Source organism: Thermobia domestica, chromosome 1, assembly GCF_964235325.1.
Source record: "Thermobia domestica chromosome 1, izTheDome1.hap1.1, whole genome shotgun sequence".
In the NCBI taxonomy this organism is placed as follows: domain Eukaryota; kingdom Metazoa; phylum Arthropoda; class Insecta; order Zygentoma; family Lepismatidae; genus Thermobia; species Thermobia domestica.
In genome coordinates, this window is record NC_137454.1 from 32,341,681 (window position 1) to 32,367,527 (window position 25,847).

Sequence of the window (25,847 nt, forward strand, 5' to 3'; positions counted from 1 at the left end):
AGTTTTCATTTTTTGCTCCAGGACTCCGTGACCAAGAGGGTCCCAAAAATTTTTAAATTACTGAAAACATATTCACCATAAAATTTAAAAAAAAAAAAAAAAATGAGACTCTCCTATATAATTCATGGGCCCTTTTGTACTTTTCCGCTTCAGACCCCCAATGGTATTGTCAATGCTCGACGTCTTTCGTTCCGTTTCTCCCATATGCGAGAAGTGCGTGACGTGTGACTTTTTGTACATATAGGTTTACCGCTACTTACGATACAAGGCGGAGGGTCCAACCCACCGTGAAATTTACCAGTTTCCCGCCTGGCCAATACGGCCCAGGTATAATGTCTTAAATTCGAGAGGAAAATAGGAAATTCTTCCTCTAGAAATGGGATTTTATAACGTTACGGCCTGGCATCACTGCTGGAGGGAAATCAAATGATAACAGCTGATCATCGGAAAATACTTTGTAATGTAGCTAAATGTTTTTGACTTCGGATCGATAAAGAATTGTATTGTCTACGGTTTTATTAGTGAAACTAAATTTCCGTTCGTAATGTAATATTTTATTACAGAGACAGTAATTTTTATTGGAAACACTGAAGCATCTAATACAAAAATTTTAAAGTGCCTTTATAGCTCAAAATGTCTTTACATCGTAGTTATTTTCCTAATTATTTTTCAATTCCTGACATATTGGCAACTCAAGAGCGTGTTCCTTGTAAATTTGAAGTGAAAGTTCATGGTTTAGGTAAGGATATACACATTTTACTAACTTTTAGAACTAGTGATAATTTTTTTTTGGCATTACTGGAGCAGACGGTTCTACTAAATTTTGATACATTTCTTACATTCCATTACTACTTGATTGACTTCAGGAGGGCTCAGTATAAGTACAGTGGGCGTATGTGATAAAACTACAGTGTATAAAACACGAATCAACTTATGCTAGGTGGTCACTAAAAGCACGAATGCTATCTAACCGAGTCAGGGCAGAAGCGCAGCAGGGGCCTCGAACAATATCGAGTGAGTGCGTCCGTAGGGGCAGGCGCGTCAGCAACGGGCATATACGCATAAATTAGGATAGTTGAAGAGCACGCTTTCACGTGCAATACTTTCACTCAAAATTTATTTCAATATGCTGTTCAGTAACAATATTTACACTCTCATTCCTCCACGGAAAATGTTTCACATCGTATTTTACCTATTCATTTTCTGTTAGGTAGAATTGTCTGCTCGAGTGAGCTCAATTATTTGTACAGATTGAGAATAAGTAGGCGAGAATATAGGTTCAGGTTAAGAATTTGGCGACCACTTTCTTAAAAGGAAATACAGTAAAATATGGAAACTCACTAAGAAAAATTGGGGAAGTCTACTTAGTCATTTCATTCATTTTTTCGTTTCAGTGATTTATTTTCGTTCCGATGCTCCAGCTGCGCATCCCAAGTGAACTTTGTGGTGGACAAACACCGTGTGCGTGGGTTTTCTCGGGGTTCTCCCGTTTCCTCCCACTTTCTTCATTCCACCATTTCATTCATTACTCATTATCACCGTCTCCTTTAGCCTAACCGGCATAACCGTGGGACGTAAAACTCAAAATTTCATTTCATTTTTTTCCAGCTGCGCATCGATAAGTAGAACTGGTTTAAAAGCGTATGGTGCATAAATGTTCTTTTTACTTCGACCTTCTTTACCCTCGCGAAGGAAGTTGTTCATCATCCTCTCCCTCGCAATGAAAGTTGGCCCTCGCCCTCGTGCTGGAAACTTGTCCTCGCTCTCGTTCACCCTGGAAACTTCCGCTCGCCTCGCGCACCCCTCGCCCTGGCAGTGGCAGTTGGCCCTCGCGAGGATCTCAGATTTCTAGCCTATTTGCTGAATTATTTCCTTAAAAATACGTCCTAAAACAAAGAAAACTAAACATACCATCGTATAACTTAGTCCGGATCACCTCAAATGGAACAGATCATTGACTACTCTACACTTAATATTACCATGAATATGTTCAGATAAAATTTGAATAGAGCTTCCTTTACATTTTTCGGTGCAAATTAGTGTTGTCCATGAGATGAGAAATAACGTTTATCATCTCGTCTCGTAAATTTTATAGAAGTCTCGTCTCGTCTCAATTCTCAGAAACTTCTTTAATGTCTCACTTCTCGCGTTGAGAATTCTGTAAATTTACGTACAAAATGTATTCCCTTCTCTAGAAGTTCTCAGAATCCTGCGTCACGAGAGGTACAAGAAGGGTGTATCTAACAGCATTTAAACCATATTTATTATTGGAATATATTGTGATTTGAGCGTCTTTAAACGCTCATAAATGCACTTCATTCTGATCGTACAATCACTTTTATCAATTTATAGGTTTTAAATACGATTCATTTAGCACTAAAATAGTGTTTGAGACCTAAGACTTGGGTGAACTAGTGTTGCTTACGAGACTCGGAAAACTTCTCGTCTTGTCTCGTAGTGCAAGTTATAAGTGATAATGGTGATGAGGTTTAAAAAGTGTTGTTTTCAACATATTGTTTCTTATAATTATTAACATATAAGGATATATATATATAAATAAGATTTACGTAAAAGATTGAGTTAGTCATTTGCACAAAATTAGTTTGGTGAATGTCGTTTACAATTCCAGCAATAACACTCTTTGTAATATGTGGTATATATTTTTTATGTGCAAAAATCATTAACCCATTTTTTTAACGTTACTTCTGTGTGTAAAAGTAGTTTCTATTTTTAGTAAGGTGATGAGGAAGACACGTCTACTAAATTCAAAGAAATCTCTGCGTCAGCACAGGATGAAGTATCGTTTGCCCCTCCCCCTAGCGACACCATATTGCGGCAGCTTCAGATCATCGGAAAAACCTTTCACTGCCCCCTCCGCCAGAAGCCCGTCGTGAATCCAGCCCTGGATTCTAGTCCTAGGTTATCTGTAGGCGTTATAGCTGGAGATAAAAACTTTTCTTCGGGTATCGTAAATTCAAGGTTCGTTCTCGGATTTCTCGGAAGACTTCAGCGTCAGTTCTCAAGGATATTGCCCTTGTTCGTAATAATTGAAGAGTAAATTCTTGGTGAGTGTAGTAGATCATTTGGTTAGTAATCATAATCTATTATCATTGTCATGATATATCTTAGTTTGCTGGTGTGAAGTTAGGTTACGATTGCTTACTAGGTGGTCTGCAAAACTTGTCCAGAATTTACTTTTCGATTGCTTCGATTCATGGGATTATTTTTGGGAAATGATCTCTGAACTGTTGCGAGGAATCGGTTCCAATGAATGTTCGGCATAAAGTGCACTTTTACCCAGAAACATATGCTTAGTGTCCAGGATTCCAAATTTCCTTCTTGATTCCTCTGATGAAACAATCATTCCATGCCTGGCTTTATGACCAGAAACTTTGGTGGAAACCCTGGAAACTTCTGTTACGACTCGTTTAACAACTTGTGAGTGACACTGATGCTTCACGATTGATCATAATATTTTATTTACAAAATTTTCTCACTCCAGCCTGATTGATTGTCCTTGCAACAACAATTTTGTTCACTGCATCTCTTCTCACCTTAATGTCTGGATGTGGAAGAGCTGCAAGAAAAATATTTTCACTGTGGGCAAAATAACAGTTTACCTTAAGAGATTTTATTGCAGCTTCGTGCATCTCTTTATCGGATAGATTCCGAACTTTCTCCAAAGTAAAGTGGAAGTTGCGTGATCCATCAGTGCAGTTGGAATGGGTTTTTATTTCGAACCAACTTGGAGCATACACTCTAACAATGTAAGTTAGAAGCTGTAGTAGGTTTTTAGATGGACTTTTTGTACCCATAAATAAACGAAGTGTTCGAGCGTCAACCACCTGGCGTGATTAAGAGCTCCTAGAGAAGTAGTTTGTGAAAAGTTTATAACATCATCATCACGGTTCTTCTTTCCCTTCTGTATTGCAATGGAAGCCTTCAGCAAATACTTTTGATCGGCACCGAAATCTTTTGTGATATTTACATAAAGCTCCTTAACATTTCCAGTGACAGGCTAGAAATCAACTATTGATAAATCCCGTGAATCAAAACTTAGCATCCTTCTGAGAGGCCTCGAAAATCCCATTAAACCAGTTTTTCCATGAATATTCTTTAAAAATTTCTCTCAGTGGAAGCTCATTGAGATGGAACATACAAATGCACTCACTAGGATATGCTATAATAGCGTAGTGATCCTCTTTCTTTCTTAATTGTCCTCCATTTGGTCAAATGTCTGGTTTCATCTATGCGCCAATCAAAACCAACACAAACTAGCTTGCGCAAATCAAATGAATGAGATTCTGCTTCCTTGTCTCTCCGATAAATTCGTTGTCTCCGCAACTTTGTTGGTTTCAGTATATTTTCCGGTTTATCCACTTTCAGGCATGCATTTATTAAGTTGCATGCATCTCGGTTACTAACGCCAGTTCTTTCCATCATTTGGCTTAAGTTTGTGTACTGATGCCTGTTTTGTACTAGCCGTGTTTCGGAATCTGTGTCTTCTGAGTCGGATGTGTTTGGTTGGTAAAGTGGTTCATCTTCTAAGGCTACATCATTTGCTTCATTTTCTTCCGTAAGACTCAACTGGCAGGCACTAGTTTTACTGGTTGTTAAACTTTGCAAATCCTTTTTTTCCTAAACCGCTCTTCCCGGTCCTTTCTCTCTGCTTTTTTCTGAATCGAACTCGAAACAATCTTATTAATCGGATCGATTACTATTTTTCGAACAGAAGCCTGATCTATCCAGAAGTTCCACTAGATTTGCGGTACTTTTATAGCGCATTTACACAACTGTCTGTCGACTATTTTGTTCCTGTGTATTGTTGTAAAGGCCTGGGAAAAAAACGGAAATTTTGGGAAAAAAAAGTTTTTTTACCGTTTTTTTCCCTGAGCTTGGAAAAAAACGAAAAAATTGGGAAAAATTGATATTTTCGAATATTTTACTATATTATGCTTTTAAAATGAAAACTATTTTATATTTACTACTGGATAGTAATCTTAACTATCATATTTACAGTTAAGATAATTGAGTAGTTATGTTTCTTATATTAGAATAGGGAAATTTTGTGGCAACAAATATGTTTGTACCACTCCTTTAAAGTTAGCTCCGTGATAGAATGGAGCTAGGGCTACAAAAGATCCTAAAATATAGCTAATCCTAGTTAGATTATTTATTTTGACGCATTTAAATTATCTTAAGTAATCTTATAAAGTTACCGTTTTATGGCAAGGAAGTGTTAAAATAACAGGGCCAGAATAATTTTAGTTAATACCAGTATGTTAAAATCAAATAAAATCAAATGTTTTGTCCACGAGCTTCCACGTCGAAAATGGCCTGAAACAAGGAGATGCGTTGTCGCCATTATTATTTAACTTTGTGCTGGAATACGCCATAAGGAAAATCAAAGATAGCAACCAGGGCCTAGAGTTGAACGGCATTCACCAGGTTATGGCATATGCTGATGATGTAAATTTAATAGGGGATGATAGGAGAACAGTAGAAATAAATGCAGAGATCTTATTAAACGCTTGCAGGGACATGGGTTTAGAAGTAAATGCAGAGAAAACTAAATACATGGAAGTGCGTCGGGACCGTAATACGGCAAATTGTGGAGGCGTTAAAATATTAAATAATACTTTTGATAAAGTGGATACTTTCAAATATTTAGGATCAATATTAACAGACGAAAATCATATTCACGAAGAAATTAAATGTCGACTAACAGCAGGGAATTCGTGTTACTATTCGGTTCAAAATCTCTTGTCGTCGCGAATTCTGTCGAGGAATTTGAAGCTTAAAATATATAAAACGATAATCATGCCTGTTGTTCTGTATGGTTGCGAAACATGGTCGCTTACTCTGAGGGAAGAACATAGACTGAAAGTATTTGAGAACAGGATCCTGAGAAGAATATTCGGACCCAAGAGGAACGAGAATGGGGAATGGCGGAAGCTTCATAACGAGGAACTACATAGTTTATACGGTTTACCCAACATTGTTAGGGTCGTCAAGTCTTAGGAGGCTTAGGTGGGCAGGTCATGTAGCTAGAATGGAAGAAAGTAGAAACGCTTTCAAAGTCTTGACTGGTAGACCCATAGGAAAACGACCATTAGGAAGACCTAGGCGCAGATGGGAGGATAATATTAAGATGGATCTCGCAGAGATAGGAATACAAACTAGAAACTGGATCAAATTAGCTAAGGATAGAAGTCAGTGGAGAGCTTTTGTGAACGCGGCACTGAACCTCCGTGTTCCATAGGCCATAGAGTTAGTTAGTTAGTTAGTTATGTTAAAATCAAATATATATTTTATGGAGATTCGTATCTTCCTTTTCCGGAATTTTGAACATATTAGAAAAAAAATCTTTTGTTCGGAATATTGACAAAAGCCGGAAAATATAATTTAATAACTATTTCTAACTATTTCTTCGTCTGATACTAGTCTTATTTGCTGTAACGTGTCTTCAGCATATATACAACGTATTTCACTAGCAGGAAAAATACTTAAAACAACAACTTTTAATTTTACTTTTTTAGTTTTCTGATTTCTGATAAAAATCCCTCTTTATTATTTGTATATTTTTCGAACAACTCAAAAACAGAGATTATCTTATTTATATATATTAACAACCTTCCACCGTCGTGCCTATATAGCATGGGGATGAAATGTTAAATGACGGTCGAAGATCGCTGCTACTCACCATCTAGAATGAGTAGGTACAGGATGACGGAAAGAAACCACATTAATTGACTCTGAATTAAAACTTTGTATTTTCATTAAAGCTTGTGTACTATTGTGATTGATCGTCGACTGAATATAAACGCAAGATCACATATCTTTAAGCAGCTAGGAAGTTAACCACGATGAACTCAAACATAGCTGAGATACACGTACCTTTATACACCTGATGACTGGAACTGCTGTCGATGTTCTGGACGACCTCTATATTGCTGCCAATAGTCTAGAATGGTCGACTATTGTGTACCATTATCCACTATAATGGTCTGCTGAACTATTAGATCTCCTGATCTAATACTGGACTTAGAATCACAGAGAAGTAACTACTGTGACATGAGTAACTATGTGAATACTCGATATACGATGGATGATCTCTTAGACTGAACTTTGAGACAACTATTCAAAGACTGGTCCTCTGAGACTGATCTCCTGAGACTGATCCCAATCTCTAAAAACTATAAGGTTTTATACGAAGATTCCAGACATCTTGGAATTCATTGTCGTCGACTTTCTGTATATCTCAGCTATTGGTAAAACGTTGGTTTCACCCGAATTACATCGTGATCAAATTCTCAGACTTACAAATTTCTGCGAACTCAACGATTATATCACAGTCAAAGTGTGTCAATGTTACAATGTGACAATCTGATGACAATTCAAAAACATTACAAATACAAATTACAATATCTTACGAACTGACGACCAAGCGTCTAGCCGTATAACATTCATTACATACACACAACATTGATGTCAACACATAAACATACACACGTGTTTACGTTACGTGATAACATTTAGTTTCTTAACATTCAATTTATCAAATATACTTCCAAAAATAATATCTTTCTGAATAAAATCAATGACATGCCTCAACATGCCCCTCCTTCAAAATGAGAGAACTCCGTTCTCGCCTCAATTTCATCCCTGAAATTGATCGTAAAATAATTACATATATTCTGTATTACATAAAATAATCATATATATTCAACCATCACCCTGTATATATCTTTATATTCATTTATCACATTCAAAAGAAATCATCAAAACATTATTTATTTACAATCATTGTTTCTTTTTTTTTTTAAAAAAAATACTTGTCAAGAGTCCTCATCAAAGTATGAGCTCCTGCCATCTACTGAGTTACATATATAACTACTTGAAGTTGTGTTGCATTTCCTGTGCTCGGAACTGCACATACGTATATTTTCTCACTCTCGTTCTTGAAAAGTTTCCACTGAATTCAGTCGCAAAGTTCAACTCAGTGTTTATTGTCTCCGCATAGTTTCCACTAGTATCAGTGACCATATCACTGATGCTTTCCATAAATATGATGCACTTTAATATACACTAGATATGTTGATATAAACCACTAATACACTAATCAACAACGTCTCTTGTCGTTGCATGATTTTAGAACACAAAAATAAAATTTAAAAAATATTATTCACTTCACTTACGGTAAGTTTGCTATCTATAGAGTTAGCAACTCTTGATGCACTTCCTTCCGAAAATGTTGTGTCAGCAACGTTTTGTGACACTGATCTTGAAAAACTTCCACGTCTTATCCTGTTTGCCGCGTTGCTTCGATGGATAAAGTTAACTTTGAATACGTGCTCCGCATTTTTCGTGAAAATTTCGGCAAAATGTTCACAGGACCACTACGTCGCATGGACGAATGTACAGTTTTTCGTGTTTCAAGTTTGTGACAAAATGTTTATCCGTTTTTTCCGCTTCAAAATCGGATAATTCGTGATACATCCCTCTTTGGTTTTGGTGCAGTGCATACCAACAATGTTCAAGTTACCTTGTGGTTCCTTTTTGTGCTTGAGATAGTGATCTGCATTTTGTTTTGTGCAAATAGTGTGCTTTTTAGTGTGGTTTTTATTTATTTCTGCATAGATTGGAAATAATCCGCAGTTTTCTACGTTACTAATATCGTCATACACCTTTTTATTCTCTACTCTTCCTTCCTGTTTTTTCTTTCTACTAAATCTACGTAATTTAATAATTAAATAAATAATAATTATAGACGTTGCTAGTACTAAGGCTGTTAAAGCTGTTAAAGCAATAGCAAGTACGGTAAACTTCTTTTCCATAATACCTGTAAATATAGATAACTAAGTATGAAATCGCGTTTTTATTTTTCTTAAAAACTAATATAACTATATCGCGGTCTATGACTCTCTTCTGAACAATATATTCATACTTTCAGCATAGGCCTAATATTAATGTTCATTAATCGTTCATTATTCTCTATAAAATGCATAATCGATGCATATTCTAAATAATGACTAGTGTTCTAATCGTTATGTAACCTATTCGGATACAAAAATGCTATCCTTGTTACATTTTCACTCGTTTGACGCTGTTATTGTCTTTTTTTTTTTTTTAAAGTCGTAAAATCCTACATTTTTGTGCATATTTCAGCTCTTAAATACACTTTATTACTAGTTTTAACGTTGTTTGTAGGTGCAATTATCTTTATTGATGTTCAATCTATCTTATTTTAACATTCCAACACTCTCTGTACTTAGAAATCATTCATAAAGCATCAAAAACAATGTAAATGAAAGACACTCATCCTCAGTGGGAGTGGTTTCGTTGCTACGACGGCGGCCATCTTCTCGTAAGTCACGCCCCCTAGCAACGCATCCTCTCTCGTCCGCACGAGCTGCAAGCAACAGGCTTCCGTCGGCTCTCCGCAAGTAGTATGTTTTAGAAAACAGAAAACTACTAAACGGAGTACTGTATCCTCATGAATATCAAAGATATTCATAAACTGAATACAATAACTTATTATTATACAAATAATCTATACGCCAATTGATCATTTGATAATAATAATAAATCAATAATTCTTCTCTCATTTTTAAAAAAAACGTGAATTTAAAAAATGAATTTTGATAAAAATAATGTGTTTACATACAAGTTAATGATGATTATTGATATGATGCATTATGATTGTATTCTATTTCCAACTATTTCTCGTCTCTTATCTATGATTTTCCTACTTTTCTATTGAAACTATTTACTTCTTTTTTAACGACTTTTTTCCACTTTTTCGTACTTTTAACGACTTCTTATTGTAGATTTGTAAGCTTACTTGAACTAGTTTATAACACTAGCATCTACTTTATCTATGATTTGTCTATTTATCTAGCTTTACTAATAGACAACTTTTCTATTTTTCTTCTTTTCGCTTTTGTTTTCTATAGCTTGAAGCTACTGATTTCACTAATATTCTGATGTTATTTAACTTAGCTATTATCTATTTACATGCTTGTATCTATGCTTATCTATGATGATCTATTATCTATGCTTATTTTCTATTGCTTCTTTTCTACCAAAACAAAGAGTTTTGCCGTATTAGTACTACGTAACCATTTTTTATTCAACGATTTAATCGTTTTCACCGACTCAACTAGACCAATCCTAGTTTTATCTAGGATGACATAACCAAAGGCTTTTCAACTCACAACTACTTCATGCTGTAGGTAAGTATGTCTACATATTACCAATTGTCTTCAATGTTAATCCGATATTCCTTTTCAGGTTTTATTGCAACTTAGATTTTTTTTTTCAAAATAAACTCCATTCTTCTTCATATCCATAAATGTAAAAACTTTTTTTTTCATAACCCAAGGCACATACGATATTGATTTACATACTACGCTTACTTTATTATTGCTTTTTGATGATTATTATTATTATGATTGTTATTATTATTATTATTATTATTATTATTATTATTCCTTATTATTATTCCTGATTTTGAATTTTATACTTCCGTATTGCTCTATAAAGCTTACAATACAGTACTAATAACAATATTGTTGTCAAAATTAATGATATTATCACTCCAAAAATTACATACATGATATAGTCTGTTTTTAAATGTAGTTCTGGGATCGAAGTATCGACTTTCAATTTTAACAATTTTTCAGTTAAACTATTTAGCTCTTGCGTATGCAAGGTGAAATTTATTTGTCTCTCAGTCCAATTACCGATCAGTTTAATATGTTTATTCTGAATCTGAATTATCCGTTTAGATGGAATGACCAGCTCTCCAATTATTATGTTATCAAATTTATCATAGTTTATGAAATTTGATTTAGCTTTGGTTTGATCAAGTTTTGTTGAAGTAACTTCTTGATGTACACCCACTTTTGTCATGTACGCTTCTTCAATAGAAGAATACATCACACCAGCGTGTGTATATCTGAATATCACATTCCCCAAAAATTTTTCCGAATTTTGCTGACATCCTTCTAGAGAATTATTTAAAATGATATTATTTAAACATTTCGATTCACGATCCATAGTTATGCTCTCACAAAAATATAGAAAACTTTTAAATTCGCATTTACTTTTATCCAATGAGTGAAATTTACCTTCAGCCAAATAGACTGCTTCCGGTAATTGATAAAATATTCTTGTATTATTTATTAAGTAGCCCATTGATGTAACGTCATACATTATTGAAATACTAGTATCATATATTATCGGAGTCTTTATTATTAAATCAACATTATTTTCTTCGTAATGGTATTTTACTAAATATACGCTAGACATTTGGTAAAACATTCCAATGTCTGACCTATAAATAGTATTTTTCAAAACATCATGAAAATTAATTAACTTTTTAACATCAGCATTAGATAATATATGATATGTTAACTCATTATTTAAAATGCTATTTACTATTTTATTTACTCTCTCCTGTACAAGATGAACAAACAAGTTTGCCATTATCTTGCGTTGGGATTGATGCAAATAACAGTATAGCTCCTGAATTTTATTTTTAAAATCTTGCAACACATGTTGTACTTTTACGACTATCCCGTGGACTACTGTTATCTCATTATTAAATGATTCTTTTAGATTTTTAATTTCATTAGTTAATACATTCTCATGTTTACTTAACTTATCAATAGACTGAGACAATTGTTTATTATGTATTAAATTATACGTCGATAAACCAATGGACGACAATCCCAGTAACCACGAAAATATAAATCTTTTATTCCTGTGATTATTATTACATCTCGTTCTACCATTTTCATATACAAAATGGCATGGCAATAAATTTACTATATTCTGTCTAAACTCTCTCTCTTTTACTGCATAATCATTTAAAATCTCGTATGCGTCAGTACATTTGTCGTGTACTGGCACCGATTCTTGAAAATTTAAATGCATTTTAACGGTCGTAAACACCATGTTCGTCGCATGAACAGCATAAGCATTCTGTGTCAATGCTAGTCCAATATCTGATAATGTTATTTGTTGATGTTCTTCAGCTACCCCAATACTAATCAATAGTACTAGACAAACGACAATCTTGAACATGATGATAACTGTAACAATTAAAACTTAGAATTACTATTCTGAATTTTACTTATTTATTTTAATTATTTCTATATCTATTATTTATTTAATACTTATGTTTTCATTTATTTAGTTTACTTTGTATGTGTACCTTGGATTATTTTAACAAATTAAATATATTTACTAGATATCTCTCTAATTTAAAAAAAAAATTCTCTAATTTCCTAGTCACTTTATGCTCTGTAAACAATATACTTTTACCAGTTAAGGGATTTTTAGATGGAAATCAACATTTACTTTGATTTCGGGACACGGACTTTTGTTGATAAACAGCGGTCCAACTCGCTGTTTCACTGACAAAAACATGTTGTTTACAGATACCTAACAAAAAAAAATATTAAACTTGTCTACTAACAACTTATTCGTGTTTTCATAGTTGCAAAACTTTTTTTTTTCTTCGTGATGTAGTCCTTTTGAAAAACTTTTTGGTTTTTCCCACGCGTTGTTTTTTCTTTTTTTTTTCATTAGACATCACTGTCTAAATCCGACTCTTCCTCTGGTCTATCCAAATCTTCCTCATTTGCACTTACAAATGGTTTCAAACGTCTTATGTCAACTGAATCCGTCTTCTCTTGTCCTTTCTTAGTCTCGTATCTCACTTTATATGAGTTATTATTCAACTTTTGCACTATTACTCCTCGAATGTTATATCGTTTTCCAAAACAAGCTGGAATGCCTGCTCTTGGCATTTCACGAATCCAAACTTTTTGTCCCACATCGAAGTTTGGTTGAGAGAACTTCTTCTCAATTTGCTTCTTTTGGGATTTGAACCGCTTCTGCAAATTCTGATACGCGATCTTCCTTGCTTCCTTTACATTTCGTATTCGCTCTTCGTTTTCTACATACTCACAAGGTATGTCCAGATCCTGTTCCAAGAACGTTCTGGGTTCACGCCCTGTAAGCAAATAATAAGGCGAGTGTTTTGTCCCGTCATGAATCTGTGTATTCATGGTAAACACAATTGAAGGTAAGATCTCGTCCCAGTTTGTAAACTCACGGTCTATATAGTGCTTCATAATTTGTTGAATTGACCCGATGGCTCTCTCCGATGTTCCAATATTATAATGGGCATCTGTATTTGCAAAATTCAACCGCATACCAAACCGTTCAGCCATCTCTTCCATCACTCGGCTCCGGTGTGTGCTATGCCGGTCCATCGCAAGAATCTCAGGAATCCCATGTTTTGTAATTAATTCTTCAAAAATTGCTTCTGCTATAATTTCAGAAGTTATAGCAGGAACTGCTCTTGCAATTACGTATCGGGTAGCACTGTCAACGAATACAATAACATATTTATTCCTGTGATTTTTCGATCTTTTAAACGGCCCAATCTCATCCATAGTTACATGCTGGAATGGCATATAACTCGGGTATGTTTGCGGATGCAGTGGTGTCCTACCAGCTTTACGTTTCTGAATTTGGCAACTGATGCACTGGCTGACCTTCTCTTGGAAAAATCTTTTCATGTTTGGGAAATAGATGGATTTCAATGCTCGATTATAACACTTCGTGTAGGAATAATGTCCTCCTCCGTATATCGAACAATGCAAGTTTTTGAAAACTTGTTCCCGCAAAGAAAAAGGAATGCATAATAGGAATTTCTTCCCATTAGCCATCTTCTGAGTTCTGAAAAGTTTTCCGTCCTTAATTTCATACCAGCGTGCCTGCTTTTCTGCTTTTTCATCTGCTTCTTCCGGATGTTCTATAGCCTTCATTATTGAACCGAAGAAAGGGTCTTTCCGTTGCAACTCAGCTACATCCACATCTTCGTCGAACGTGATGTTGACTTCGAGGTCTTCTGTCTTGACTGGTAACGCATCTAAATCGATGTCCTCATCAGTTGGTTGGATGTTCGTGTTTCTTGATAATACATCGCTAGGATTTTTCTCTCCTGGACAATGTACTGGCGTGTACTGATACTGTGCCATCTCTAAACTGTACCGTAACAGTTTCGGCGATAATTTTGGCGTTGTTTGAAGGTATTTTATACACCTGCAATCAGTGTACAGCTCAAATTCTTTATTGTACAAATAATAGTTAAATGCTTTGAAAGCACTCACTACGGCCAAAATTTCTAGTTCCACTATATGTCTTCGTGTTTCGTTTGTTCTCAATACTCTGCTATAATACGCTATACTCCATTCCACTCTCCATTCAATTGTTTCTGCATAAGTACAGCCCCTATTGATTTTGTAGATGCATCCGTATACACTCTAGTTTCCAGATTTTCACGGAAAGGTGCCAATAAAGGTGCACTCATTAACGCTTCCTTTAGTTTTTCAAAACTAAGTTGGTGTTCCTCTGTCCACACAAATTTATGGTTTTTTCTTAATAATTGTTAGAAATTAGATGTCATTTCCGCGTAGTTTTTACAAAACTTCCTCACATAATTAGTCAAACCAAGGAATGATTTCAACTCTTTCGCGCTTGTAGGTGGCTTACAAGCCTTTCTTGCTTGAATTACTTTAGGACTGATTTCGTAACCAGCTTCGCTCACGATGTGACCTAAAGCCATTACCTTCTCTTCCATGAAGTGACATTTCTCTACTGATAACTTTAACCCATATTTCCTTAACCTTTGAAAAACTGAGTGTAACACAGATACCATTTTCTCCTGATTGTTTACATATAAAAATATATCATCCATGTAAAATGACACCGCCTCCGGATGAACGTTAGCTAATGTCATTGCCATGATTTTTGTATATATAGCGGGCGATTGAATGTAACCCATCGGTAATTTCGAGTATTGATACGCTCCTACGCCTGGAATATTGAATGCTGTATACTTCCTAGAATCCTTAGAAATTGATACCGTATGATAGGCACTCTAAATGTCCAACACACTAAAGAATTTGTGACCACCCATACTTGTAAGAATTTGATGGATAGGCGGCAACGCCACGGAATGGAACCGTACGTGCCGATTCAGCAGTCTACAGTCCAAACAGGCCCTAATCGATCCGTTTGGCTTCTTTACGAATAACATAGGTGAGTTATACGAGCTACTACTTTCCTCGATGATGTTTTGTTCGAGTAAAATGTTTATCTGTTCTTTAACTTTATCTTTCATAGCTATAGGTATTGGATACTGTTGACGTCGAAACGGAACTTCCGTTTCCAACTCTATCTTATGTTCTACTCCCTTGACTCTTCCTAATTCGTTTTCTCGCCACGCAAAAACATCTGCGTAATCGTAGCACAATTTCTCTAATTTCTTTTTGATTTCTGGTTTAGTCTTATTGCCAAATTTTAACCGTGATTTATCGTAGTTTTTTCTCGCCTCTAACACCTCTTCAATTTCATCCTCTGATAATCCTTCTTGTCTTAATTCCGATTCATTCATGCATGCTTCTGCATCTCCAATTTTTAAATTTTTCGTCAACATGATCGTCTTATTTGACGGATTGATAACTTCTAAACACCTATTTTCATTCGACAAAATTACTCTAGGTACAAATATGTTATATTGAGACTCTAACAATTTATCTGGCTCTAATAGAAATTCATTGTTCGCCCAAGAACTAACTAGGTTAACTTCGACAGTTGTCCTAGTTCTTGGTAACAACTTCACCCTATGACCAAGAACCCATTTTGGCTTTAAACTTGATTTTATACTAATTGCAACATTATCAGAAACTGTTCTGGTTTCCTGATCGTTTCTACAATGTTTAATTGGTTTCCCAAATCTTTGAACAATAATTTTACTAGTTCCATAATCAATTCTACAATTTTGTGTTTGCAAAAAATCATTCCCAATCAACATTTGATATGGGAAGTCTTTTATTATCCTAAAAGCCTGATGAAACGTTTGATTTAAAATTTTAAACTTAATTATGGCTAATTTGTTAATTACCAGCGTGTTCTGCGTGATCCCTTTGATCTTAGTTTGTTGTGGGATTATTTTTGCACTCGGTGGCACTAATTTCTCGTTAATAATTGAAATTTGCGACCCACTATCGAGTAACGCTTTGACCTGTCTATCATCGATTTCTAATGGTAAATATACCATGTTGTTGTCTAAACTAACTGAGGCAATTATTTCTCTTATCCGGACATTTCGATTGCCTGTAAATGCGCCTCTCCCATTTACAGATGTGTTCCGTTTAAATTACTCTTGCCTGGTGTTTGATAGTAAGTAGTACCATTTACTTGTGCTGGTACCACTTGCACAAATCTCTGCTGATTCGGGTTTTCGAAATTATAAGACTGGTGACAACACGAATTCTGACAATTCCCTTGCCAGTTTCCTTGTTGACCACGTCCTCTATTGTTTCTCCAAAAATTTCCTCGATTACCACGCTTATTGTAATAACCGTTATTACCTCTATTGTTGTTTTGACTTTTGTTACTATTACTGTACCAACTCTTATTTTTATTTCCATTTCCACGGTAATTATTTCGATAATTACCTCTATTCTGCTTATTATTCCTATAATACTGATTTTTCCCTTGTTTTCTCGCGTTATTCTCTTGTTTCTCTTCGTCTTGTGTTTTTGCCGACAATGCTAACTGTAATTTGTCTATTTTCTTTTCTAATTCCGCGATTTGCGTAATACTCGGAGGTTCTTGTTTGATCTTACTTTCCTCTTTATGTTTTCTTACCACCACGTGATCTGAATCAGATCCACTCTCGTCATCTTCTACTTGCTCTCTAATTTTCTTTACAAGATCTTTGATTGTAACTTTACCGGATTCCTTTTTCACACGCTTTGCTATTTTACACTTATTCTTTTCTATCTTCTGCAAATCCTCCACGAATTTGTCTAAGCTAGAATATTCACGCGTTCCTACCTTTTCCATATAGTATGGATATAGACCTCCAACTATAATACCTATCTTCTTAATATCATTCATTTTTGAATCCAGTCGTTCACAAAGAACGAGCATGTCATAAACGTAATTAATTACAGCTTCGTCTTCATGCTGTAACCGCTCCTTAATTTTATCTTCAATATCTATTGTTACATTAGATTTCGTAAACTCGTCTACTATTTCAGACTGCAACTCTTTATACTGTATTTCTGCCGTGTTTCTCCGTTTCAGGAACAATTTAATCCATTGCCTCCCTACTCCTTTGAAAATATTGGGCAGTAATTCCTTTCGTTTGCTTTCGGCGATGCCTGCCATTTGACAAGCATCGTCAAATTCATCGAAAAACGACACGATGTCACTATCGTTCTTAAGATCGAATTTAGGCAATTTATTAATATCTGCATAAAACGTAATGTTAGACGCCATCGTAAAATTCTTATTTTCACTATTTATTAATTTCGAATCTAAAGTTATGATTGAAGGAAAGTCTTCCGATACAGATTTCGTCACCGGACTACTTGGGAAATTAAAAACTGGTTCTTTACTCAAAACAATTTTAGGACTCGCGACCTTATCGTGACTACAAGAAGTATTTTGTCTTTCCGGTGTCCTCACACCAAATAAATTCACATCAATATTTATTCCCTTACTCGCTTTCTGTGCTCTAGTTAACACAGTTCTTTCATTCATTTAACTAAATACTTAATTCAACTTTAATTACGAAGTGAGGGTGGGTGGTGAGGGTTAACTTATTACTTATTCTACTTGAGTCAATTGCCTTAGTCATTCGAGATCCGAACCATATCTCGTCTTTAAGTGGTGAACGATTATAATACAAACTCTTAACATACTAAATTACTTAAATATAAACTGAACTTAACCATAACCTATTAAAATATATTCTTAACACTAAAATTATTCCGTTTCGGGATTCGAATCATAGCTATTTTCACCATAAGACTGGTGCGAACTACTTTTAGCACTGTTCGGGAATCGAACCAAAATATCTCCACCATAAAACTGGTGCGCACTACTCTAGAATACACATCCCGGGCCTCGAACCGAAAGCATCTCCACCATAACAACCTTCCACCGTCGTGCCTATATAGCATGGGGATGAAATGTTAAATGACGGTCGAAGATCGCTGCTACTCACCATCTAGAATGAGTAGGTACAGGATGACGGAAAGAAACCACATTAATTGACTCTGAATTAAAACTTTGTATTTTCATTAAAGCTTGTGTACTATTGTGATTGATCGTCGACTGAATATAAACGCAAGATCACATATCTTTAAGCAGCTAGGAAGTTAACCACGATGAACTCAAACATAGCTGAGATACACGTACCTTTATACACCTGATGACTGGAACTGCTGTCGATGTTCTGGACGACCTCTATATTGCTGCCAATAGTCTAGAATGGTCGACTATTGTGTACCATTATCCACTATAATGGTCTGCTGAACTATTAGATCTCCTGATCTAATACTGGACTTAGAATCACAGAGAAGTAACTACTGTGACATGAGTAACTATGTGAATACTCGATATACGATGATCTCTTAGACTGAACTTTGAGACAATTATTCAAAGACTGGTCCTCTGAGACTGATCTCCTGAGACTGATCCCAATCTCTAAAAACTATAAGGTTTTATACGAAGATTCCAGACATCTTGGAATTCATTGTCGTCGACTTTCTGTATATCTCAGCTATTGGTAAAACGTTGGTTTCACCCGAATTACATCGTGATCAAATTCTCAGACTTACAAATTTCTGCGAACTCAACGATTATATCACAGTCAAAGTGTGTCAATGTTACAATGTGACAATCTGATGACAATTCAAAAACATTACAAATACAAATTACAATATCTTACGAACTGACGACCAAGCGTCTAGCCGTATAACATTCATTACATACACACAACATTGATGTCAACACATAAACATACACACGTGTTTACGTTACGTGATAACATTTAGTTTCTTAACATTCAATTTATCAAATATACTTCCAAAAATAATATCTTTCTGAATAAAATCAATGACATGCCTCAACAATATACACGTATACACCGCACAAGTGCGTAAATTTGAGCTACGACAAATATATTAAAGAAATTAACATGTGAAACTTCCGTTCGTTATTATTAAAGACTAGCAGAATGCCCGTTCTTCGCACGGGGAGAATACGTTCAATTTTGGGCATAAGGGGCACCAAAACTGTTACAAATGAACATAAGAACCGAAAAAACTATGATTTGACACTAGTATCGGTCATTTTCAATTGCTTTTATATATCACCCTCCCCCTTTGGGAGTACTAATGGGGGTTGAATTTGGATTTAAACAGCATTAGAAGTGTCACTGCTCATCTCAGCGGCCCTGAAAACTATGGATTTGACACTGATATCGCTATTTTCAATCATTTTTATATATGTACCCTTCCCCCTCTCCTACGTTGCGGGCCTGAATTATTTAAACAGCATTGGAAGTGCTACTATTATGTCAGCAACCCCGAACACTATGGATTTGAGATTAATATCGGTCATTTTCAATCATTTTATATATATATATATATATATATATATATATATATATATCCCCTCCCCTTCCCCAAAGTTGCAGTGCTGAGTTTGAATTTAAGCTTCATCAGAAATGTCACTGTTTATCTCAGCAACCCCGAAAACTATGGGTTCGACACTAAGATTGGTAATTTTCAATATATATATCCGCACTTCTTTCCTCCAAGTTGCACCTTCAAAGTGAAATGATAAAAGTCATTCCAGGCCCAAACCTCATCTATGATGAAAATTTTTATCGAGATCAGTCTGGTGGTTCAAGAGTTGTTAAGTTAAAAATATAGTCCCTTTCATTTTTATATATATAGATAATTTGTCGCAGCACTAGAAAACAAGTATTTGATTACATACAAAATTTTGTACATAAAGTTTAATATTAAAGTCTGCATTTGAATATTAAATAATAACAATTATATGTCTTAGTACATGAGTATTAGTAAAATTTGCCTACTGTTCTTTCTTTTAAAAAGTAATTTGGTTAAAATTAACAAAATTTCACCAGATCAAAGAGCACATTAAGAACTCAGTTTCATTCAAGAGCCCTATTTGTTGCAACAGAAACGCTTCATTATGGTAGGTGTGTATACAATTGTAAAAGTTCTGTAATTAATGCACAACCAGGAGTAAACGACTAAAAGGCACATAAAGGAGATGAGTGCAGAGTATTAATTTTCAAGAATAATTACAATAGTTTTATTCTCGAATTCTTCTTTTTTAAATATTCACAATGTTGAAATTTCTCAACTTACATTTTTCACGCGTTCGAAAAAAAAAAAAAAAAAAACGGCTCCATTACCAGTAAAACTAACCTAATACATATTTGTTATTTTCCCAATTTTTTCGGAAAGAAACCGAAAAAAAAAACTGTTTTTTTTACCAGCAGTTCAAAATTTCCTGAAATTTTGTAATTAAGAAATTATCATATTTAATGTATTTTAGCAGGCCAATATGTCTTCAAACACATAATTAAAAGTATAGACTGTACCTGAGGGAAGTCATATGGTTAAAAATTTAAAACTTCCTTGCTTCAAAGTAAGGAGAAAAAAGGTACTCTAATGGACTTAGAAGGGGGCTCGATTGGGAACACTATTGCGGGACCCAAGGTTCCCAACTAACTTGCATATATATTGCATATTTTATATTGCCCCAACACACACACACACACACACACACACACACACACACACACACACACACACACACACACACACACACACACACACACATATATATATATATATATATATATATATATATATATATATATATATATACAGTGAAACCTCTACTAACGGACACTTCTATAAAGCGGACACCTCCCGTAACGGACATATTTTGTAATCCCCAAACAATGTAATAGGATAAAACATTGGCAAACCTCTCTGAAGCGGACACTCTCTAATACGGGCACGGACAGTCTTTTCTGTCCTTTATAGGTATTATTTACCTCCGTATTACGGACACTTTCTCTATAAATAAGTTGAAAAGTATTGTAAAAATACATTTTTAGTAATTCATACATGTGTCACCAAGAAAGCATTGTGACATTTTGTCTCCTCAACTGTCTACACAACAATCCAGACGAAGAGTCTCTGTTTAACAACACTCTCATGTCCTTTGCTTGCATTCCACTCCCACCCAAGCTGTTTTAGACACAAAAGTGATTGACAGTTGCCCGCCGTTTGGAATAACAAGTTATTCTACTGTCCTGCTGGAATCTCTAACCAAGCAGAACACAAGTTCGGTAGTTTTTGCTCGCGGGTACGCATATTGTCACAAAAAAGACACCACTGGACTGCAATTAACCCACAAATTAAAGCGACATACTGAAAACGTAAGTGTAAAGTGCAGAGAACTATAACATCTTATTTCCATCTTGTGCCTCGAACATAGAGTATTGAACAGCAGAGGAAAACACAGATACGGTAACATTTTGGTAATATTCGTGAATACGGTACATGATTCATCCAAAAATATTGTTACTAATTGCATATTACCTTCTTTACTAATTTATGTAAGAAAATATCAAAACCTCTCTAAGACGGACACCTCTCTATAGCGGACAATTATTAAATCCCCACGGCTGTCCGCTTTAGAGAGGTTTCACTGTATATATATATATATATATATATATATGAAGGGTAAGGGGAAAAAACAAGGAATGTCCATATGTGTCCTTTATCGAGTGCTTTGTCCTATCTGTTGGTGACTCTTAGTACTATCTGACAGTATATACCATGCATGCGTAGATGTCGAAATGTCCATGTAAAAAGGGGCAAAAGATTTGAGTAACCTATTCTTTTTACGCGGTTTAAAATATAAAAACGTCGTTTTCTCGAAAATGAAGTTTTGTGACATTCCTCCTTTTTTCCCCTTACCCTTCATATATGCGTGTGCGTGTGTCTATCTATCTATCTTTAAGCATATAAAACTTGATTTTGAGTGGGAGAAGAGAAAAAAAAGCATACAAAGAAATCGCACTGAGGCTATACTATCCGAGTGTTCATGGACGCATCATATCACTTAATATCCATTTTTACAACAGAAGCTGGAAACGTAAAGAAATAAACAACTGCTCGATCAACTTGAGAACATATTGCTTGTTTCCAGAAACTTAATACAAACTCACGGGGGGCGCGGTGGCTCAGTGGTAGAGCGTTCACCTCTGGTGCTTGGGGTCCCGGGTTCGATCCCAGCCCCCGCCAAGTGAACTTTGTGGTGGACAAACACCGTGCTCGTGGGTTTTCTCAGGGTTCTCCCGTTTCCTCCCACTTTCTTCATTCCACCATTTCACTTATCTCTCATCATCACCGTCTCCTTTAGCCTAACCGGCATAATCGTGGGACGCAAAACTTAAAGATTTCATTTCATTTTAATACAAACTATTCATTTAATAATTAAGCGCGAGCCTCAATGAAATAAATGAGCGCGAGCCCAGTACAAAATGGCCATCTATGAACAAAAGTAATTCCATCAAGTCTTTTTCCATCTGATCTACTGCATTCTGTTGGTTCTCCCACTGATTCTGTTTGTTGCCATTTACTGATGAATGACGTGAGTGACTGTCTGTCTACCAGTACTCTTTAAACATGACAGTGTAGACACTTTTTTTTTTAAATCTAAAAAGTCTCTAGCACAGGCAGGGCAAAAATGAGGCACACTCACTTCTAAACGTAGCGCTATTTCTATTCGGAAACATTCATGAGAAACATGCAAATATTATATTCATTTGCATTATTATTTTTAATAATTATGTGGAAGTACACAAGAAAAATTGTCTACTGCAATAAAATGAAAGGAAGAATATGACCAATCTATAATCTTGCTATGACATCAACTTTTCATCTAGAGGACAGGACAGGGATAAAACGTTTCATTACTAAACGTGGAATTTCAGGCGAAACCCCAATAATAAAAGCTTTCTTAACTATACGATACGTAACTTTATTAGCAATTACCACTTTTTTTTATAAATCATGGTATTTGTGCTGGAAGAAAGGATGGAAGAAAGTAGGAACGCTTTCAAAATCTTAACTGGAAGACCAACCGGAAAACGACCATTAGGAAGACCTAGACACAGATGAGAGGACAATATTAAGATGGATCTCGCAGAAATAGGAATACAAAGTAGAAACTGGATCCAATTGGCTAAGAATAGAAGTCAGTGGAGAGCTTTTGTGAACGCGGCATTGAACCTCCGGGTTCCATAGGCCATAGAGTGAGTTAGCTTTTTTTTTTTTTATTATTATTATTTATTTGTGCTATCATTGATGCTTCCCAATGAGATCTTAATTCTTGAGATTAAAATTGTTCAGGGAGAAAGGAGTGAACTCACTGGAACTTTAAGTAAATATTACAGGGAAGAAAAAATAAATATATAAGCTATTTTCATGCAACTTTTCTTCTGGCTTGATAATATCCCTATCGATGGGTCAAACAAGACGTATTTCCGCCAGTACTTCCATCATTATTTGTTTTCGATGGATTTCAGACACATGAGCTACATACGAAACTTAACAATAGTAATGTTTTGCATTGGCTTACAAATAATAGAAGTGGCATTTTCGTTTACACTTCCGAAAGAGAGAGATTTAAAGAAAAATACGTCATAGATTAAGTAGTGAGGAAACTTATTTACATGAAAATAAGATGAAACACAGATCGGCCTATGCTTTGTTTCCCAGCAAACATATTGTTTGGAACCGAACACATAAGTGGACAGCGGAAGTGACGAAGTTACTTGACCCATCCACTGGTTGATTGAAATCATAGATGGGTAAAGTGGTAACTTAAAAAGCCTTAAATAATTACATACGTGTATCCTTATTATAAATCTTATTATTATTATTATTATCTTAAAGGTTTCATTGACCCGTCTTCGGAGACAGAGGACATAGAACCTGGAGCATCAGTAGAACTTCCATACTGGTTAGCGAGGTCTCTGTGTACAAGAAATAGACACATAGTGAGCATTGACATTCCACGGATATACAAAGAGGCATACAGGTAATAAAAGAGTTTTTCGTCAGATGAGCAAAAGTAAATCTAATATTTTATCTTTGTTGTTAGACTATAAACATCAGTTGAATAACTTAATAGTATTGAATGTAGACGAATAACTTTGTATTGCTGTTGATTAAATAAACGAACATTATGCTTTGCAGATTACTACTTTGTGCTTATACTTGTCCTATTTACGTTAAAATAGAAAGAAAGAAAATGATTGAAATGCAGTTGCATTTATAACTTTTAATACATCTCAATTATTTATTGTTTTTATTTTACTTTTTGTTTTTAACTTTATGTTAATCAGGATTCTTAACACTTCTCTTTGGAAACAGGAAAGAAAAATGTTTTCACGGCTAGAAAAGTGGATCTTTTCCCGCGCATATAAAGGAGTTTATTTACATTTCCATTGCTAAGGGTCCCAAAAGGTAGACGTTGACCAACAGAGTCAAGCCCTATCTAGAAGTAATGTTATTTTGGCTTTAAAGCCCCGGGAAGTTGGTTAAAAAGAGCAGCAAAGGTAGGGGAGTCATTGGTGATTTAGAGAAACAGAGGTTTTAGGAATGAAATCAACCTAGGAATAAGATCAGCATTCAATCGCATTTAGCATATTGATAAGAAGAATCCATAGAGGAAAGCGCTAAGCTGAGATATCGGCATAGGTAATGGGTTGAAGATTTGTTTTCAAAATAGGTATCTCGAAAGAAAACAAAGGCAGACGAAGACGAAAGACAAAGTGGTCTAGTATAGAACCTTTCAAGAACTTGCATATGACATGCACTTTGTTTCAAAGAAAAGTCAGGAACAGGGTGAAACTAGTGTGAGATCATTCTTCGCCATGTGAAAACTGCTGCTAAAAAGTTCAACCATTCCGATATCTCAGCTTAGCATTATCCTCTATGGTTGTTTCTCGTATATGCTAAATGCGGTTTCATACTGATCTTATTCCTATATTGATTTCATACCTAAAACCTCTCTCAGTTTCTCTAAAGCACCAATGACCCCCTTACTTTTGCTGTCCTTTTTAACCAACTTCCTGAGGCTTTAGGGTATAACAGTACCTGTAGATAGGGCTTGATGATTACTTCATATTACACCTATTGGTCAACGTCTACTTTCTGGGGCCCTTGGCAACGGAACTGTGAATAACCCGTCCCCCCCCCTTTTTTTTTTTGACAGCGAAACATAAATATGAGAGGAATCCAAAATGGTGTCATTTTCTCTCGTAGTGGTCTTTTGTGTGTTTATTTCTAGCTCTCGCTAAGTGCTACAGAATAAAACGTAAATGAAAGAGAAAAGGTGATTGACGAACTTCATTTTTCTTATCAACCGTTATATTCAGCAGATAACGTAAATAATAGCGTTATTACAAATTATCTTTCTGATTACAAACTTGAACAAATCTTCGCTTACCAATAGTCCGACACGTGAAAATGTTATCAATGGAAACGAAAACTCAAAGACTTTTGTTTTGTATCTGTTCATATCTCCCATACACTTTGTAACAGTACACTGTCCACAAATTCTATAGCTTCTGTGGTGTGAACACAAAGACTCTGGATGGTAGTTGGTAAAAATAGCTGATACGCGTGTTGTTCGACAAAATACCAGGGACGAAAATCACAAGTAGTAAAGTCGCGAGAACGTGAAGGCCAACGCTAAATTTTCACTATCATCTCTACCAGCACGTGCAAATTATCTTTTCATAGTCGCCTATTCATTTCACGTCTGACGTCTGAGTGGAAATAGAATGGTGCTCCATCATGTTGTTAAATGAAGTCAGGGATATCATGTTCCAGTTGTGGAAGAAG

General features: G+C 35.3%; 1 protein-coding gene across 1 annotated transcript in view; it reads left to right on the top strand.

Moving 5' to 3' along the window:
* Window positions 1-397: 397 nt before the first annotated feature.
* Psf3 (DNA replication complex GINS protein Psf3) overlaps window positions 398-25,847 on the top strand; it is a gene marked incomplete in the record, with an annotated part of 26,383 nt that continues 933 nt past the window's right edge. The window contains 2 exon segments of the mRNA XM_081756543.1: window positions 398-739; window positions 23,892-24,036. Coding sequence (XP_081612669.1) covers window positions 634-739; window positions 23,892-24,036 — 251 coding nt within the window.